Source organism: Saimiri boliviensis, chromosome 10 (genome assembly GCF_048565385.1).
Source record: "Saimiri boliviensis isolate mSaiBol1 chromosome 10, mSaiBol1.pri, whole genome shotgun sequence".
NCBI classification, from domain to species: Eukaryota; Metazoa; Chordata; class Mammalia; order Primates; family Cebidae; genus Saimiri; species Saimiri boliviensis.
The window spans coordinates 18,203,224-18,222,718 of record NC_133458.1 but is presented as its reverse complement, the minus strand read 5'-3'; the positions used below and the strand labels follow the sequence as shown (position 1 = coordinate 18,222,718).

The window sequence follows — 19,495 nt, the reverse complement described above, 5'->3', positions numbered from 1 at the left end:
GGTGGCGCGTGCCTGTAATCCCAGCTACTCAGGAGGCCGAGGCAGGAGAATTGCCTGAACCCAGGAGGCGGAGGTTGCGGTGAGCCGAGATCGCGCCATTGCACTTCAGCCTGGGTAACAAGAGCAAAACTCTGTCTCAAAAAAACAAAACAAAACAAAACAAAACAGCAGCAGCAACAACAACAAAAAGGCTTGGATTATTTTTCTGTTCCTCTTGAATATTTTCATATTGTAGTCTCTCTCTTTTCCTCGTTTTGGCCCACTTGGTTTCTCCCTAAATTTACTGTAGGCAGTAACCTCTTTCAGATTTAGGCAAAACAAAAAATCTTAAGCCAAGTTATTTTTTCCCCCAACACATTGCTTCTGGTACATATCTTCCCTGAGGAAAGATAAGGAAATTGATGTGCTTTAAAAAATAATTCTGTCTAGCTCTTAGTGATCTGGAAAAAAGATATGTGACAGTAATAATTAATAGTAGGCTTTAAATATAAAGCAAAGATGATAAAAGAAACTTGAAATTAAGATCTTCAGACATGGAAAATTTATACTCTCATAGTATGCCTGTTCAAAATTCAGAAATCACCACCAATTTTATCATAGCCCTCATTAATGTACTTTCACTGTTGATAGGCGCTCGTATCTTCTAGTGTAAAGTTACGATTTTACAGATGAGAAAAACAAAGGCTTAGAGAAATTATGCTGTCAAATGTCTCACAATAAAAAAACCCACAGTATTGTATACCATTTAAGAATCTTAGATTTACTTAAATCTATAAATACTTAAAACAATTTCTTGTTAGTTTTTTAGGTAATTCAGTTACCTAGGGCAGTGACTTTGAGATGTTTCTGAAATATCCTTGGAGGCATCTCATGCACTGAGGATTTGGGAGTAGGCTAGTCCATTCTATTTCAACTCAAATTTTACATATTTTAGTTTTTTAAGACAGGGTCGTACTCTTGCCCAGACTGGAGTGCAGTAGTGCCATCTTGGCTCACTGCAGCGTCCATCTCCCGGGATCAAGTCACTCTCCTGCCTCAGCCTCCAAGTAGCTGGGATTTCAGGTGTGCGCCACCAGACACGGCTAAATTTTTTTTTTTTTTTTTTTGAGACAAAGAGTCTCAAACTGTTGCCCAGACTGTAGTGCAGTGGCATGATCACAGCTCACTGCAACCTCTGCCTCCTGGATTCAAGCGATTCTCCTGAGTAGCTGAAATTACAGGCGCACACCACCATGTTCTGCTAATTTTGTATTTTTAGTAGAGGTGGGGTTTCACTGTGTTGGTCAGGCTGGTCTCAAACTATTGGCCTCAGATGATCTGCCCTCCTCAGCCTCCCCAAGTATTAGGACCTAGCCTGGCCTACATATTTTTTAAACATAGTGATTTTTCATGGTATTTTGTTTAAAGGAGGCTCTCCTGTTTTAAAAAGGGGGACTTTTAGTTTTTGTTGTTGTTGTTGTTGTTGTATTTTTAGTAGAGACGGGGTTTCACCATGTTGACCAGGATGGTGTTGATCTCTTGACCTCATGATCCACCTGTCTCGGCCTCCCAAAGTGCTGGGATTATAGGCGTGAGCCACCATGCCTGGCCAAAAGGGGGACTTTTAAAAGAACTGATCTTGAAAACTACAGATAGAGTTAAGGACTTGGATATTGTCACAGTCATTATTATTTATTTATTTAATTTTTAGTCTGTCTCTGTCTCCTAGGCTGGAGTGCAGTGGTGCAATCTTGGCTCATTGCAACCTCTTCCTCCTGGGTTTGAGTGGTTCTCCTGCTTCAGTCTCCCAAGTAGCTGGGACAGCAGGTTTGCACAACCACACCTGGGTGGTTATTGTGTTTTTTTGTAGAGACAGGGTTTCACCATGTTTCCCTGGCTGGTGTTGGACTCCTGGGCTCTAGAGATCCACCAGCCTAGGCCTCTCAAACGTGCTGAGATTATAGGAATGATCTACTTATTTGAAATGACTGGATGGGATTATTGGTGGTCAGATATTCTGACTGAATTAGTTATAGTGCCCCAGTAGGTGCCAGGTTTTATCCCAAGTGCACCTTTTACTATTTGAAACTCCTTTTTTATTGCTATCCTTACTCTGTTTTAAAGCCTGATATAAAATCAGTTACTTGAGTACATACAAACTCAAACTTTAAAACTGCTGACTATCTTTTTTTTTTTTTTTTTTTTTTTAATGAGAACAAGTCTTGCTTTGTTGCCCAGGCACTGGTGTGATCTCAGCTTACTGCAACCTTCACCTCCCTATGTATAAGCAATTCTCCTACCTCAGCCTCCCAAGTAGCTAGGATTACAAGGGCATGCCACCGTGCCTGGCTAATTTTTGTATTTTCAGTAGAGACGGGGTTTCACCATATTGGTTGGCCAGGCTGGTCTGAACTGACCTCAGGTGATCTGCTCACTTCAGCCTCCCAAAGTGCTGGTATTGTAGGCATGAGCCACCGTGCTCTGCCCTGGAGTATCTTTGGTAGTACATATGTAAAAGCCAGGAAAATATGGAAATCTAGAATAAGTGCTGAGGAGTGGACCTGAACAAAATTTTCTCAAGCAGCCACTAGAATGTAGGTTCATAAGGGCAGGGACATGTACTTTTTACTGCTATATCTGAAACATCTATAATAGGGTTTATTTATTGTATCAAATGAATATTCAGTCCATGCGAAAGTAGAATGCCACATAAATCTATTTCAAAAACCAACATTGAATTTCAAAAATTAACAATTATGAATGACAAAAGGGTTACTATTTAACAGATATGGAACTGGAGGGAGAATATCTTGATTTTGTTGGATTTCTTTTTTTTTTTTTTTTTTTTTGAGACTGAGTTTTGTTCTTGTTACCCAGGCTGGAGTGCAATGGTGCAATCTCAGCTCACTGCAACCTCCGCCTCCTGGGTTCAAGTGATTCTCCTGCCTCAGCCTCCTGAGTTGCTGGGATTACAGGCGCGTGCCACCATACCTAGCTAATTTTTTATATTTTTAGTAGAAACAGGGTTTCACCGTGTTTGCCCAGGCTGGTCTTGAACTTCTGACCTTGTGATCCGCCCGCCACGGCCTCCCAAAGTGTTGGGATTATAGGCGTGAGACACCATGCCCATCCCCGGCTGGATTTCTTATCAAAATATGACACCACCTATGCAGGTGTGAAAAATCAATCTGCAAATTCTTTAAATCTCTTCCCATAAATGGTTTATTTGGGGCTGCCTTAGTAGTATTTTAGTATTTAACTAAGATTAAGTGTTATTTAGCTAAGATTAAGATTTGAGGAGATCTGATGTTTTTGGCATTAACCCTGATTGTTGGCTTGATATTTATTTAGTCAAGCCAATAATCAGGGTTAATTTTTAGATTTTCCCAGTCGGCCAAATGACCCAGGTTTTACCATATTTAGCTTTGAAGTGTGTTGTGTCCTTATTTTAAGCAGATTTGCTGTATTTCATTTTTCTTAGTCTATTACAAAAATATACATTGCTTAACTATTTCTGGAGACTGCCTAAATAAAATATGCATTTGGTGCCCAGGAAGTTAACAGTGCTTTAAAAGTTTCCCAGTGAATAATTAAAATTTTACTATTAAACCTTAAAAACCAAGACTTTACTTGTTTAAAGCATTTTTTGCAAATAAGAACATCAGAAATATTCAACTTGGGATACTTAAGCCCTTTGGAAATAATCCTTTTCTGTCATTCTGAATAATAATTTTTTTTTTTTTTAAGACTTGGGGGTCTCTGTTGTCCAGGCTGGAGTGCAGTAGCTATTCACAGGAGTAATCATGGTGTGCACTACAGCCTTGAACTCCTGGGCTCATGTGATCCTTCCAACTCAGCGTTTTGAGTAGTTAGGACTACTGCAGATACACACCACCGTATCTGGCTCTATTCTCAATGATCTTATGATCATTCATTTTATATACTATTCTAAATAGTTTAATGCAGTTCAGACTTGTGGAGGTAATTTTTTTCCTCATAGTGACCCAGAAACTATGTATAGTAATATTTGTTCTGGTTTAGTCTTTGTTTTTAGTTGAGGTTTGTTAGCACTTTTGTGTATTACTTGGATTAATGGTTAAGTATAGATACACATTCATATGGGTATGATGGACTGTAGTGTTGATATCCATTTAATGAATTTCTATATACTCATCAGCCAGCTTTAGGAAATATTTTACACATGGCCTACTTTTATTTATAATCACATATATTCCTCCCCCCCTTTTTTTGAAGCAAATCTTCAAAAATCTTGAACCTAGGATGACTCTTTGTTGTTACTATTAATAAAATTTCTTATTTTTTCTTTCTTTCTTTCTTTTTTTTTTTTTTAAAGAGATGGGGTTTCTCCATGTTAGTTAGGCTGGTCTTTAACTCCCAACCTCAGGTGATCTGCCCGCCTCGGCCTCCCAAAGTTCTGGAATTACAGGCGTGAGCCACCGCGCCCGGCCTGTTAATATTATTTTTAAAGAAACAGTCTCGCTCTGGCATCCAGGCTGGATTGCGGTGGTATAATCGTAGCCACTGTAGTCTTGAACTCCAGTGCTCAAGTAATCCTCCTGCGTTAGCTTCTCAAGTAGCGAGGACTGCAGGCTCATGCCACCATGCCCAGCTAATTTTTAAAGTTTTGTTGAGACAGAGTCTCGCCATGCTGTCCAAGCTCTTCTCAAACTACTGGCCTCAAGGGATCCTCCTGCCTAGGCCTCTCAAACCTGCTGAGATATGGGTGTGAGCCACTGTACCCAGCCGTAGGATGACTCTTGAAATTAAAGAGAGACAGTAGTAAGGACCAGTGTTATTCCCAAAGTAGGAGGTTGGGGAGTTAATGAAACAGATTGTTTTTCATAGTCTAGTACTGGTTAATATATTTCAGTGTCACATTGGTTTCTTTGTACAGTAAGTCTCAATAAATGTTTATTGCCTAAGGATCAGGAATTATTCTGTTAGTATTTCCTGGACCCTCCAGATGTCTTTTAGAGATAAATAGTTTTATCAACTGTATTTTGACACTTCTAAGGAAACAGGCATGTTCTCTGAGACCATTTGTTGAAAAAGGGAAAATGGAGTTATAAAGGTATTATTTGGAGGATGTAGTTCATTGAACACAATAGTAAGGAATGAAAACTTGATTTTTTTGTTTGTTTGTTTTTTTAAGACCAGAGTGTCGCTCAGTCACTGAGGTTGGAGTGCAGTGGCATGATCTTGGCTCACTGCAGCCTCCACCTCCCAGGTTCAATTTTTAAGTTCTTGAGTACCTACTATGTGTGCTGTGCTAGGTGGTGGGAATAGAGAGATGTGGACATAGGTTTCTGCTTTAGTGGTGGGAGCTTACATTGTAATGCAGGAAGCACATAGCCAAATATGAAAACAAATAGTGTGATTTCAGGTGGTAATGAGTGTTATGACAAAAAAAAAGCATGGTTTGATAATTCAGAGTGGGAATGGGGCAGGAGGGGGCCAAGGCCAAGGAGCTCCTCTGGCAGGGTGTTGGAGAAAATTTTTATTTACTTTTGAAGTTTTATTTCATTTATTTATTTATTTTTTTGAAGGAGTCTCACTTTGTCTCTCAGGCTGGAATGCAGTGGCGCGAGAATGCAGCTCACTGCATCGTCTGACTTTCGGGCGCAAGCGATTCTCCTGTCTCAGCCTCCCGAGTAGCTGGGACTACAGGCGTGTACCACCACACCCAGCTAATTTTTGTATTTTCAGTAGAGACAGGGTTTTACCATGTTGACCAGGCTTGTCTTGAACTCTTGACCTCAAGGAATCTGCCCACCTTGGCCTCCCAGAGTGCTGGGATTACAGGTGTAAGCCACTGTGCCTGGCTAAAAATTTTTATTTTATTTATTTGTTTATTTTTTATACGAGAACTCATTTAATAATGGAGAAAATTTTTGATGAAGTGACATTTGAAGAGATCTGAATGTGGAGAAGAGAGGGTTGTCATTTCTGAGTGGGAATCAATTTGCCATGTTGCTTCTACACAAAACTTGTGGTAGTTCCCTATTGTTTTTACCTGTACTGAAAATCTAAAATCCTTACCCAGGCTGCTACTTCTCCCTTGAATGAATAAATAAATCAGTATATTTTTTTCTTTCTTTCTTTCTTTTTTTTTTTTTTTTGGAGACAGAATCTTGCTCTGTCACCCAGGGCTGAAGTGCATTAGTGTCATTATAGCTCACTGAAGCCTGAAACTCCTGGCCTCAAGTGATCCTTCTGCTTTGGCCTCACAAAGTGTTGGGATTGCAGGCCTGAGCCACCATTCCTGGCCTAGTTCTCTCTTGACCAAACTGATTTAGTTACTGTTGTCTTACTCCTTTCTTTCCCTAGCATGCATCTCATTTTGGTTTATACTCGTTTCTCTGCCTGTAATAATTCTTTTTCCTCTCTACAAATTTAAATCCTGTCTGGCTTATTATTTGTGATTGCCTTACCCTGTAGCAATTTAGCCTCTGAACCCTGTATCACACCTGCTTTCTGTACTACTGAAAAAAAATTGTTATTTATCTTGTTTATGTACATAATCTCATTCCCTCTTATATCTTTTCAGTTAGGTAGTATACCATAGTCTTTGTGCAACAAGACCTCTTGTTTTAACTTTCTTTAGTTATTCTTGCATATCTGGGGTCAGAAATGGATACAGAAATATTTCCTGCTATGTTCTTAAAAATATTACAAAAAAGTAGAGAATGTCATGATTTTTCTTTACTCTGGGAAAAGTAGGTTTGGAAGTGGAGCATATTCAAGTGGAAAGAGGCACTTAAGAAATTGGGAAGTGGTAGAAAAGTAGCAGCTAGTTTATATTTGCACAATGTGCCCCATTTCTCTTCACCCTATACTCATGTCTAAGGTATATTTGTTAACATGAGGTCACATGTTCTTATGCAATTTGTTAGCAGGTGTTCTGGAAAAATGCTTGAGCTTTAACTTAGGAGAGGAATATGTAAAACTCTCAGCTTGGAAAACTTGGATAAAGAAAGCCTGTGGTGAATGTAGTCATGTATGTGTATCATACTAGACACTGCTGCTTAGATTTCTCGTTACTATATCAAAATCATCACGTCCAAAAGAAGACATTTTCCCTTACAGATCAGTTCTCTCATTTGATTTACTCCGTTCTCTTGGTGGCATCATTGCTTTCTCATGTTTGACATACTTGAATCCCTGAAAATGCTCCTATTTTCTTTCCACACTTAATTTTCATTTAGCTAATAACTGTAGGTTGAAAGTTACTGTGTTATTGAAAGAATATGAGCTGTATTAAAGACCTGTTCAGATTTTTACTCTACTGTCATTAGCTTATGATCTTAGGCAAATCACTGATCTCTCTGAGTCTTGATTTCCATATTTGTAAGAAGGTGTGATGGGATTATTTCAGAGATACTAAACATTTTTTAAATTTTTGTTTTTTTTAAATTCTTCAGCACTCTAATTTACCTCTGCCACCTCCTTTCTCTTTTCTCTTCTTATTTGACCCCAGTGGCTCTACTCCTAGGTTCTTATAATAGCTTCTCTTGCCCTTTGTCTCTTCTGGTCAGTCCATCTAGTAGTGTTAATGCTTCTGAAACACGGATTTTATTGTGTCATATTTTCTGCTTAAGTAGTCAAGCATTCTTCTTTGTCTACAGAATAAATTCTGCATTTTTTTTGACTCATTTTCAGAATCTTTCACAATCTAGTCAGAGGCTGTAAACTAGTGGCCCATGAGCCTGTATAATCCTACATCCCTTTCCCCCACCCGATCATTTTCCTTTATCTTCTAGTAGATATCATCTCGTTCCAGTAAAGTTGCTCCTCTTTATTTTCCTGATAGGAAATGTTGTATTCTCTTGTTGAAGCATTTGCTCTGGCTTTTTCCCACTATTCTTTGTGTTCTATGTAAATTATCTTCACTTGTCCTAGAAACCTTCTCATACATACTGATATTTAATAAAGATAGCCTTCTTTTGTAAATTCTTTTGAAAATGGAAGCATTAGAAATATGTAAAGTTAAGAGCAAAGGTAATAAGTTCTTCATTTAACAACTATCAAGCTGTAATACAATATTGTATCGTATTATGTAACAAAATATTGAGTACCTGTGATGTGGTGGAGAGTGTTATCTGACTGGGGCTGTTACAGTGATCAAGAAAGACTGTGTTCCTCCCTCACTGAGCTTGTATCCCAGTGCAATCGATATGCAAAAATAAGTAGGCTGACAACCTGCCTTCAGAGTGCTTTTATGAACATTTTACTTGATCCGAACAGCAGTCCTGAAGTACTTGAGAAAACAGAAGTTTCAGCCGCACAAGCAGAATCACTTGAGGCCAGGAGTTATCAGTCTGGACAACATAGCAAGATCCCATCTCAAAAAAAAAAAATGAGCTGAGTGTGGCATGCACATATAGTCCTAACTACTGAGGAGACTGAAGAGAGAAGATCATGTAACTAGGAGTTCAAGGTTGCAGTGAGCTGTGATTGCACCACTTCACTCCAGCTTGGAAATTCAGAGAGTTTAAGTGAATTTCACAGGATCAAATGGGTAATATGAGGTAAAGGGAGGTCTTTGAATGTGGTCCAGTGCCCAGTCTTTTTTTTTTTTTTGGGAGATAAGGGTCTCTCTCTGTCCCCCAGGCTGGAGTGCAGTGGCACCATCTCGGCTCGAGACAACCTCCACCTCCTTTGTTCAAGTGATTCTCTTGCCTCAGCCTCTCGAGTAGCTGGGACTACAGGTGCACACCACCATGCTGGCTAGTTTTTGTATTTTTAGTAGAGACAGGATTTCACCATATTGGCCAGACTGGTATTGAACTCCTGACCTCCTGACCCGCCCTCCTCGGCCTCCCAAAGTGCTAGGATTACAGGTGTGAGCCACTGCACCCGGCCATTAGTTTTTTTTTCTCTGAAATTAAATTGGCTTCATTGATTTTTTTTTTGGGATGGAGTCTGGCTCTGTTGCCCAGGCTGGAGTACAGTGGTGCAATCTAGGTCACTGCAGCTTCCACCTCCCAGGTTCAAGGGATTCTGCTTCAGACTCCTGAGTTGCTGGGATTACAGGCACCTGCCACCATGCCTGGCTAATTTTTGTATTTTTCTTAGAGATGGGATTTCACCATGTTGGCCAGGCTGGTCTTGAACTCCTGACCTCAGGCAATTCGCCTGCCTTGGCCTCCCAAAGTGCTGGGATTACAGGTGTGAGCCACCGTGCCCGGCGTGTGTGTGTGTGTGTGTGTGTGTGTGTGTGTGAGAGAGAGAGAGAGAGAGAGAGAGAGAGTGAGTCTTACTGTGTGTCTTAGGCTGGAGTGCAGTGGCATGATCTTGGCTTACTGCAAACCTCTGCCCCCTGGGTTCAAGTGATTTTTGTGCCTCATCCTTCTGAGTAGCTGGGATTACAGGTGCCTACCACCACGTCCGGCTAATTTTTGTATTTTTAGTAGAGATGGGTTTTCATCATATTGGTCAGGCTGGTGTCAAACTCCTGACCTCGTGATCTGCCCACCTCGGCCTCCCAAAGTGCTGGGATTATAGGCGTGAGCCACCGTGCCCAGTCTGCATTTTCTTAATAATTGTTGTTTAATGAGCAGCTTTTAAGTTTAAATTTCTACACATCCACACATCCATAGAAAGTTTTACATGTTGTTTATTGTCACTGAAAACTCCTTGTTTATTAAACCAGGCTAATTAATCAGGGGTAAGGATTGGAACCTGGAAAAATCTCAGCGTGCTCAGTAACAGTAGAGTACTTTAAAACTATTAGCGTGATGAGGACTTTTTTATAACAGTAATGAGTCCTCATTATTTCCTGAAGGATAACTTCGGGGGCACTTTCCCATTCATGTCATTGTATAACTAAGAACTGGAGGTAATATAGTTTTACAGAATAACGTTTTTGTTTGTTTGTTTTTACTTCTGAGAACAGGGTCTCGCTCTGTTACCCAGGCTGGAGTACAGTGGCACAATCACAGCTACTGTAGCCTTGACCACGAGAGCTCAAGTGAACCCCCTGCCTCTGCCTCCTAAAAGCTGGCACCACAAGTATGGGCCAACCATGCCTGGCTAATTTTTTTTTTTTTTTTTTTTTTTTTTGAGACTGAGTCTTGCTCTGTTGCCAGGCTGGAGTGCAGTGGCGCAATCTGGGCTCACTGCAACTTCAGCCTCCTGAGTAGCTGGGACCACAGGCACGTGCCGCAATGCCTGGCTATTTTTTGTATATTTAGTAGAGATGGGGTTTCACCATGTTGGCCAGGATAGTCTTGATCTCTTGACCTTGTGATCCGCCTGCCTTGGCCTCCCAAAGTGCTGGGGTTACAGGCGTGAGCCACTGTGCCCGGCCCCAGCTAATTTTTTTGTTTGTTTGTTTTAACTTTTGGTAGAGACAGGGTCTTCTGTGTTACCCAGGCTGATCTGGAACTCCTGGGCTCAAGTGCTCCTCCCACCTTGGCCTCCCAAAGTGCTGGGAATGTAGGCATTAGCCACCTGCGCCTGGCCAGAAACATTGTTTTTTAAAAATAGTCATAAAATGTAAGAGTCTGAAGGGAGAAGAAAACTAACTGATGGTTGACTTCTTTCTTCAAAATCCTAGTAAAATGGTTATCAAAACTGTTTGAATACCTCACTTATCTGGGAACTCACTAACTCTGAGGATGTTTGTTCTGTCTTCAGGATGCTTTGATTATTGAAAGTATTTTCTTGGCCAGGCATAGTGGCTCATGCCTGTAATCCCACCATTGGGTGGCCGGAGTGGGAGGATCACTTGAGCTCAGGATTCAGAGACCAGCCTGGGCAAGAAGCACCCTTCATCTCTACTTTAAAAAAAAAAAAAAAAAAAAAATAGCTGGACACGATGGCAGGGGCTGTAGTCCTAGCTACTTGTAGGGGAGAGGTGCTGAGGTGGTAGGATCACGTGAGTTGAGAGGTGGAGGCTGCAGTGAGCCATGATCATGCCACCACACTCTAGCCTGGGCGACAAAGTGAGACTTTGTCTCAAAAAAAGAAGAAAATGTATTCAGAAAGTTAAAGAATGACTCACTAGAGTCCTTTCGGGCCATAATAAAACACTTCTATTTCTTTTGCTTTATGAAAAATTATTGGGTTGATTGAAATTGGTTCACATCTTTTTATCTTCTCTGTGTTTGTTCCCTGGCTTTTTTGTATAGCCTGGTTTTGAGATACTTTGTCTAATTTATTCATATTCCTTTTGAAATGTGTTAGCACATAGAATGTGTGTTTTGGAGGACAATGGCTTGTTTTTAAATCCAGCCTTCATGTCAGGCATGGTGGCTCACGCCTGTAATCCCAGCACTTTGGAAGGCCGAGAATTTGAGATGAGCCTGACTACTAACATGGTGAAAACCTGTCTCTACTAAAAATACAAAAATTAACCGGACGTAGTGCCAGGTGCTTGTAATCCCAGCTACTCAGGAGGCTGAACCCAGGAGGTGGAGGTTGCAGTGAGCTGAGATCGCGCCATTGCACTGCAGCCTGGGTGACAGAGCGAGACTGCCTGAGGAAAACAAAACAAAACAGCCTTCAATAGAGAGTTCCCACTTTGTTTATACTGTGTCCTCTTTAAATTAGTTTTAGAGAAATAGATTTCTCAGTTTTGCCATACTGTAATCGTTACTCTTGGGTACTTAAATTTTTGAATTGTGTGATTCTGTGCTCATACCTATTTATTTGTACATTTATTGTCTTGGATATGTAAATATAGGACTTCATATATATTTCTTTAAAATTTTATCTGGTCTATTAATACTTTTGAACAGGCGTCCCCAAACTATGGCCTGCGGGCCGCATGCGGCCCCCTGAGGCCATTTATCCGGCCTCCCACCGCACTTCAGGAAGGGGCACCTCTTTCATTGGTGGTCAGTGAGAGGAGCACAGTATGTGGCGGCCCTCCAACGGTCTGAGGGACAGTGAACCGGTCCCCTGTGTAAAAAGTTTGGGGACGCCTGCTTTTGAATATTGATCCATCAATTAACTTTCCTTTTTTGAGTTGGGATATTGTATAAAATTAATTATACTTTTTTTTTTTTTGAGACGGAGTTTCGCTCTTGTTACCCAGGCTGGAGTGCAATGGTGCGATCTCGGCTCACCGCAACCTCCGCCTCCTGAGTTCAGGCAATTCTCCTGCCTCAGCCTCCTGAGTAGCTGGGATTACAGGCACATGCCACCACGCCCAGCTAATTTTTTTTTATTTTTAGTAGAGACGGGGTTTCACCATGTTGACCAGGATGGTCTCGATCTCTTGACCTCGTGATCCACCCACCTCGGCCTCCCAAAGTGCTGGGATTACAGGCTTGAGCCACTGCGCCCAGCCTAATTAATACTTTTGTTTTATAATTAGGTTGTTGGCAAGAAAGTTAAATAGGCAAACTAATTTTTAGATACTGTATACAAAGCTAAGGCTCAGACCTGTGTGCCATACATTAGTCCTGTTCCCTGTTACCATAAACCTCCCTGTGGCATATAAATAAATAAATAATTTTAAAGATTTGCCTTCTAAATCTTCTGTACATCTGGAGCATTACTTTTTGGTTTTTCTGAGATTCATGTGCTTCTCCTTCTGTAGATCCAATTTAACTGTATCCTTTTTAGAAAGGTCTTCTTTAACCAGCTCATTCCAAGTAGCACCCCATAATAACAGGGAGCATTGCTGTTTTATTGTATCATCTAACATGATTGCATCGTGCATCATAGGCATGTTTCTTGTTGTTTCTCCTCATATAGAATGTGAGCTCCATGAAGTCAGACTGTGTGACTTAACTCCATGTCCCGAGTACCTAACATAGTGCTTTCCACAAGTGGGAACTTAATAGTCGAAGGAATGAGAATGACTTGTACTCCTTTTTTGCCAAACCCCTAGAGATTCTGAGATGTTTGAAGGGTGGCCACACCTCCAGTTGGAAAATCTCTGCTTTGCTTTGATTACCCATTGGTGGTCACACTTGGGATGATGATCTTTGCATCTTGCTAATTTTTTTCTCAAATTAAAAATAAAATTTTTAATTAAATTAAAAATTAAAGCTTTTTCCCCAAAAGAATTTCCTGAAAGATCTTATCAGTTACTTAGGTACATGTAAAAATGGATAGGTTTCTCAGATATGAGAAAAGCCTCTGGTTTGGTAAATAATACCTAATTGGAATTTCCAAGTAGAAGAATCCTAGGTTCAGTAAAAGCATTTATTTCCGTGATATATGCTTATCATAGGTGGGGTTAAATGCTTGTTCTCTATGTACTTATTTTGGTTCTTATTAGTAAATCATCTCTTTACTAGTTCACACGGAGTCTTATCCCCAGAAAAGACTATATGAAAGTCACTAGCCTGTTTTGTTGTGTGTGTTTTTTTAAATTTATTTATTTATTTTTTTTTTTGAGACGGAGTTTCGCTCTTGTTACCCAGGCTGGAGTGCAATGGCGCGATCTCGGCTCACCACAACCTCCGCCTCCTGGGTTCAGGCAATTCTCCTGCCTCAGCCTCCTGAGTAGCTGGGATTACAGGCATATGCCACCATGCCCAGCTACTTTTTTGTATTTTTAGTAGAGACGGGGTTTCACCATGTTGACCAGGATGGTCTCAATCTCTTGACCTTGTGATCTGCCCGCCTCGGCCTCCCAAAGTGCTGGGATTACAGGCTTGAGCCACCACGCCCGGCCAAATTTATTTTTAAAAATGAGACAGGTATTAGTATGTTGCCCAGGCTGGTGCCAAACTCCTGGGCTGAAGCTATCTTCCTGCCTTGGCCTTCCAAAGTGCTGGGATTATAGGCATGAACCACCATGCCTAGTCACTAGTCTTTCTTGCGGACTCCATCTTTATTTGAAAAGTAGAGCATTCTTCAAAGCACATTGACATCTCAACAATTAGATTTATATATTCTTTTAGTTTGGTTTAAAATTAACTTCAACATTTTTGTATTGTAGAGCTAAATGAACTATGTTGTGATATAGAAGCTAGAAGCTTTTTTCAGATTGTGAAAAACCTTTCCATATCCATTTATTCTTAAGTAGAAGTGATCCCTGTTCCCATCTGTTGGTAGACAGAATTGGTGCCACTTTTTTCTTCTGACACTATGTTTTATATTTGTCTATGAAATTTTGTAATTTGGAAACCCCTACATAAAGAAGCATCTGTATGACTTAATGTGTATTCTAAAAAGAACTGTGGTTGTTGATGCACTTAAAAAAAAAGTGTTTTTTGTTTTAATGTTATGTTTTTTTTCTCTTCCAGAGAATGGACCTTGGAGAATGTCTGAAAGTCCATGACCTGGCATTAAGAGCAGATTATGAAATTGCATCCAAAGAACAAGATTTTTTCTTCGAACTTGATGTATGTGATTTTGCTTAATGGTTTATTGTTATCTTTTGCTGTAAAACATTTGGGAATATGGATTAATATCTCTTAATAGGAAAAACTTAGCAGTTTATCCTCTGTGGTTATATGAAGGGTAAGACTCAAGTAAGATCATATACTTTCTTATTTATTTATATATTTATTAAAGATGGGGTTTAACCATGTTGGTCAGGCTGGTCTTGAACTCCTGACCTCAGATGATCTGCCCGCCTTGGTTTCCAAAGTGCTTGGATTACAGGCGTGAGCCACCATGCCCGGCCAAGATCCTGTACTTTCTTGACAACTCTTTTTTTTTTTTTTTCTGAGACGGAGTTTCGCTCTTGTTACCCAGGCTGGAGTGCAATGGCGCAATCTCGGCTCACCACAACCTCTGCCTCCTGGGTTCAGGCAATTCTCCTGCCTCAGCCTCCTGAGTAGCTGGGATTACAGGCACGTGCCACCATGCCCAGCTAATTTTTTGTATTTTTAGTAGAGACGGGGTTTCACCGTGTTGACCAGGATGGTCTCAATCTCTCGACCTCGTCGTGATCCACCCGCCTCGGCCTCCCAAAGTGCTGGGATTACAGGCTTGAGCCACCGCGCCCGGCGGACAACTCTTAAAACTATGAGGTGAGGTTGGGTGTGGTGGCTCACGCCTGTAATCCCAACAATTTGAGAGGCTCAGGCAGGCGGATCACTGGTCAGGAGTTCAAGTCCAGACTGACCAACACAGAGAAACCTCGTCTCTAAAATTAAAAAAAAAAAAAAAAAAAAGGGTGGGGGGGGGTGAGACTATTTTAAGAAAATGTGTAGAAGGCAATGATTCATATATTCTTATGAAAATTAAGCATATTCTTCCCAACAAAGTAGTAACGATTAAGGAAATATCAAGCAAATGTAAGCAACTAATTTCTAGTTTATATTAGAACTTATCTTTTTTTTTTTTTTTTTTTTTTTGAGACGGAGTTTCGCTCTTGTTACCCAGGCTGGAGTGCAATGGTGCGATCTCGGCTCACCGCAACCTCCGCCTCCTGGGTTCAGGCAATTCTCCTGCCTCAGCCTCCTGAGTAGCTGGGATTACAGGCACACGCCACCATGCCCAGCTGATTTTTTGTATTTTTAGTAGAGATGGGGTTTCACCATGTTGACCGGGATGGTCTCGATCTCTTGACCTCGTGATCCACCCGCCTTGGCCTCCCAAAGTGCTGGGATTACAGGCTTGAGCCACCGCGCCCGGCCTGGGACTTACCTTTAGTAATATATTGAGTTTTTACATTCATATGAACTTTTATATCTATATATTTATAGATATATATATTTTATATCTATCTATCCATATATATATATATATATATATATATATATGTGTGTGTGTGTGTAAGTTGACCCTACCCCTCCACACACACATATCTGTCATTGAATCTGTGGAAGGAACCAACTGGGGATTGCAAATATTTAGAAGAAATGGATTGTTTCATCTGTACTGGACATGAACAGACATTTTGTTCTTGTTACTATTCCCTAAACATTACAGTATAACTGTTTACATAGCATTTACATTGTATTAGTATTATAAGTAATCTGGAGACAATTTAAAGTATATAGGAGGATGTGTAATAATGGGAGATTATATGCAAATACTGCACCATTTTAGATAAAAAACTGGAACATTCGCGGATTTTGGTATCTACTGGGTATCCTGGAACAAGTCTCCCAAGATACTGAGGGACGTGCCTATGGGTGTTAGGGAGATATTAAGGATGGTGTTTTTAAAGAAAAACTAAGAAATAGAAGACACCATTTAGATACCTAAAAGAGTCTGAAATGTAACTGTATATTGTTGCTTTTACATGAAAATGGTTTGCATAAAAATAGAGAAATATTTTTTGCAGATATATAAAGTATAACAGTCGGCATTACATAAAACATACTGCTGTGCATAGATCTTGTACGTTTTGTTAGTGAAATAATGTCTTAAATTTGGTTTAGGAGATAAACCAATAAATAGGCCCCCATATCTTCTGAATATCCAAGAATTGCTGCTAATGAAATGCAGTTGTTTTCTGAAATTACAACAGATTTTCCCTACTTTTTTGGATTTTTTTTGGCTTTGTGGAGTATTTTCATATTTAAATTCTCTGATTTATCAATCTTTAACAAAATATAGCCGGGCGCAGTAGCTCATAGGCCTGTAATCCCAGCACTTTGGGAGGCTAAGGTGGGTGGATCACCTGAGGTCTGGAGTTCGAGACCAGCCTGGCCAACATGGTAAAACCTCATCTCTACTAAAAATACAAAAATTTAGCTGGGCGTGGTGGTGGGTGCCTGTAATCCCCGTTACTTGGGAGGTTGAGGCAGGAGAATCACTTGCCCTAAGAGGCGGAGGTTGCAGTGAGCTGAGATTGTGCCACTGCACTCCAGCCTGGGTCACAGAGCAAGACTCGTCTCAAAAAAGAAAAGAAAATTCTAAAGCAGCATGGAGAATTTAAAGAAAAAAAAGTAAAATGTTCCGAAATACTTACTGTTAGCATTTTGTAGTTTTCCATTTTTTTCTGTCTTTATTTTCTGTTTGTCCATTCAGATCTAGATTTGCAGATTTTTCTGTCTTTTACAAAATTGAGATCTTATTTCCTAACAATTTGCTTTTTATTTACAAATGAATCCTGAACATTTCTCCATGTACTCAAGTTTTTTTTTTTTTTTTTTTTGAGACAGAATGTCATTCTGTTGCCCAGGCTGGAATGCAGTGGCATGATCTCGGCTAACTGCAACCTCCACCTCCTAAATTCAAGCAATTCTCCTGCCTCAGCCTCCCAAGTAGCTGGGATTACAGGTGTGAACCACCACGCCTGGCTAGTTCTTGTATTTTTAGTAGAGATGGGGTTTCACCATGTTGGCTAGGGTGTTCTCTAACTCCCGACTTCAGGTGATCTGCCCACTTCGGCCTCCTAAAGTGCTGGAATTACAGGCATGACCCATTGTACCCAGCTGTTTTTTTTTTTTTAATGACAGGGTCTCACTCTGTCATCCAGACTGGAGTGTAATGGCACCATCAGGGCTCACTGCAGCCTCAGCCTCCTTGGGCTGAAGTGTTCCTTCTGCCTCAGCCTATTGAGTAGGTAGCTGAGACTACAGGTCTGCGCCACCCACCCGGCTAAATTTTGTATTTTCAGTAGAGGCAGGGTTTCGCCAGGTTGGCCAGGCTGGCCTTGAGCTCCTGGCCTCAAGTGATCTGCTTGCCCTGGCATGCTAAAATGCCCGGATTACTGATGTGAGCTACCATGCCCCAGCATGGTAACATTTTAAAAACAAAGTGTAATTTTTGTGTGAGGATATTTCTGAATAAAGCTGACTTTCTGACAGTAATTGTCTTTAATTAAACTTTGTAGGCCATGGATCATCTGCAGTCATTCATTGCAGATTGTGATCGTAGAACAGAGGTGGCCAAGAAAAGATTAGCAGAAACCCAGGAAGAGATCAGTGCTGAAGTAGCAGCAAAGGTAAGAATTTTAATCATTTCATTAGTACAAAGTATTGTTTTGACTCACTCCTTTTGTTTAACTTTTTATTTTGAAATAATTAGATTTGCAAGAGATTGCAAAGACATATTAGAAGGAATTCTGTATGCTTTCTCTTGTCTGCCTTAACATTAACATCTTACACCAGGCGTCCCCAAACTACGGCCCGCATGCGGCCCCCTGAGGCCATTTATTTGGCCCCCGGCCGCACTTCAGGAAGGGACACCTCTTTCACTGGTGGTCAGTGAGAGGAGCTTAGTATATGGAGGCCCTCCAACGGTCTGAGGGACAGTGAACTGGCCCCCTGTGTAAAAAGTTTGGGGACGCCTGTCTTACACAATATACAATATCAAAGAAATTGACATTCGTCTAATCTTTATGTTTTATTCAGATTTTGCTAGTTATACATGCATTTATTTGTGTATGCATGTCTGTATATAGCTCTGTGTAGTTTTGTTTTTGTCACCCAGGCTGGAGTGCAGTGGCGCAGTCTTGGCTTGCTGCAGTTTCCACCTCCTGGGCTCAAGCAATTCTCGTGCTTCGCCCTCCTGAGTGGCTGGGTTTATAGGCATGCATCACCATTCCCAGCCAACTTTTTGTAGTTTTAGCAGAAATAGGGTTTCGCCATGTTAGCCAGGCTGGTCTCAAACTTCTGGCGTCAAGTGACCCACCCACCTAAGCCTCCCAAAGTGCTGGGATTACAGGCCTGAGCCATCACGCCTGATCAGCTCTCTGCAGTTTAATCACACATGTGTTTACAACCACAGTTAGGAAACTTAATTATAACATCGCCACAAGACCCCCTCATGTTACCCCTTTTATAGCTACATCTATCCTTCACCCCAGCATCTCTACCCTTGGTAATTGCTAATCTATTCTCTCTCTCTCTGTAGTTGTTATTTCAAGGAGTGTTACATAAATGAAATCCTATGTACGCTTTTGGGATCTGGCCTTTTTCATGCCATATAATTTCCTTGAGATTGATTCAAATTTTGTGTATCAGTAGTTCTTTTTATTTCTCCGTTGTACAGATATACCACAGTATTTTTATTTGCTTGTAGAAGCTAGTGTTAAATGTCATATTTTACTTGTAAATTATAACCACAGTATCACATACATAAAGTTTACGGTAATTTTCTAATGTATCCAGTTTATTTTTTTTACAGAGTCAGTTTGTTATCAGAATTCAAACAAGGTGTTATATATTACATTTCGTTGATGTACTACTTTATGACGTAATTCTATTTCATTCAGTATAATCCTAGTGTGTTTTATGAAAATGCAGAATGGGAGAAAAAGAACTACTCAGGTGAAGTTTAGATGATAGTATTAAAATATGGTGTTCAGATACGTAAATACAAATTAAAATAGATTTCTTTGAGAAAGGGTTGCTTTTAGTTAACCTTTTCTGAAAAGTTCTCTGAAGATGGGGACTGGTAAGATGGGCATCCTGAAGTACAAAGGATCTAGTATTTCATGGTTAGAAGAGATACATAAGTGCTTGTTAAGGCCCAAGCTGTATTGGTTGTATTGGTTATCCATCACTACACAAATGCTGTATAACCACCTCAGAGCTCAGTGACTTAAAACAGTAAATATTTATTTAGCCTATGACTCTGCAGTCCATGATTTAGGCTGAACTTTACTGAGCGTTATTCTTGTCTCAGC

At 40.4% G+C, this 19,495-nt stretch overlaps 1 protein-coding gene across 6 annotated transcripts in view; it reads left to right on the top strand.

The window, feature by feature from the left end:
• The window catches only part of LUC7L2 (LUC7 like 2, pre-mRNA splicing factor), a 63,079-nt gene that overhangs the window by 20,943 nt on the left and 22,641 nt on the right, over positions 1-19,495 (top strand). For all 6 annotated transcript variants that reach the window (XM_010340371.3, XM_074379007.1, XM_074379010.1 and 3 more), the window contains 2 exons: positions 14,208-14,306; positions 17,699-17,809. In XM_010340371.3, coding sequence (XP_010338673.1) covers positions 14,208-14,306; positions 17,699-17,809 — 210 coding nt within the window. The remainder of the gene's footprint in view (positions 1-14,207; positions 14,307-17,698; positions 17,810-19,495) is intronic.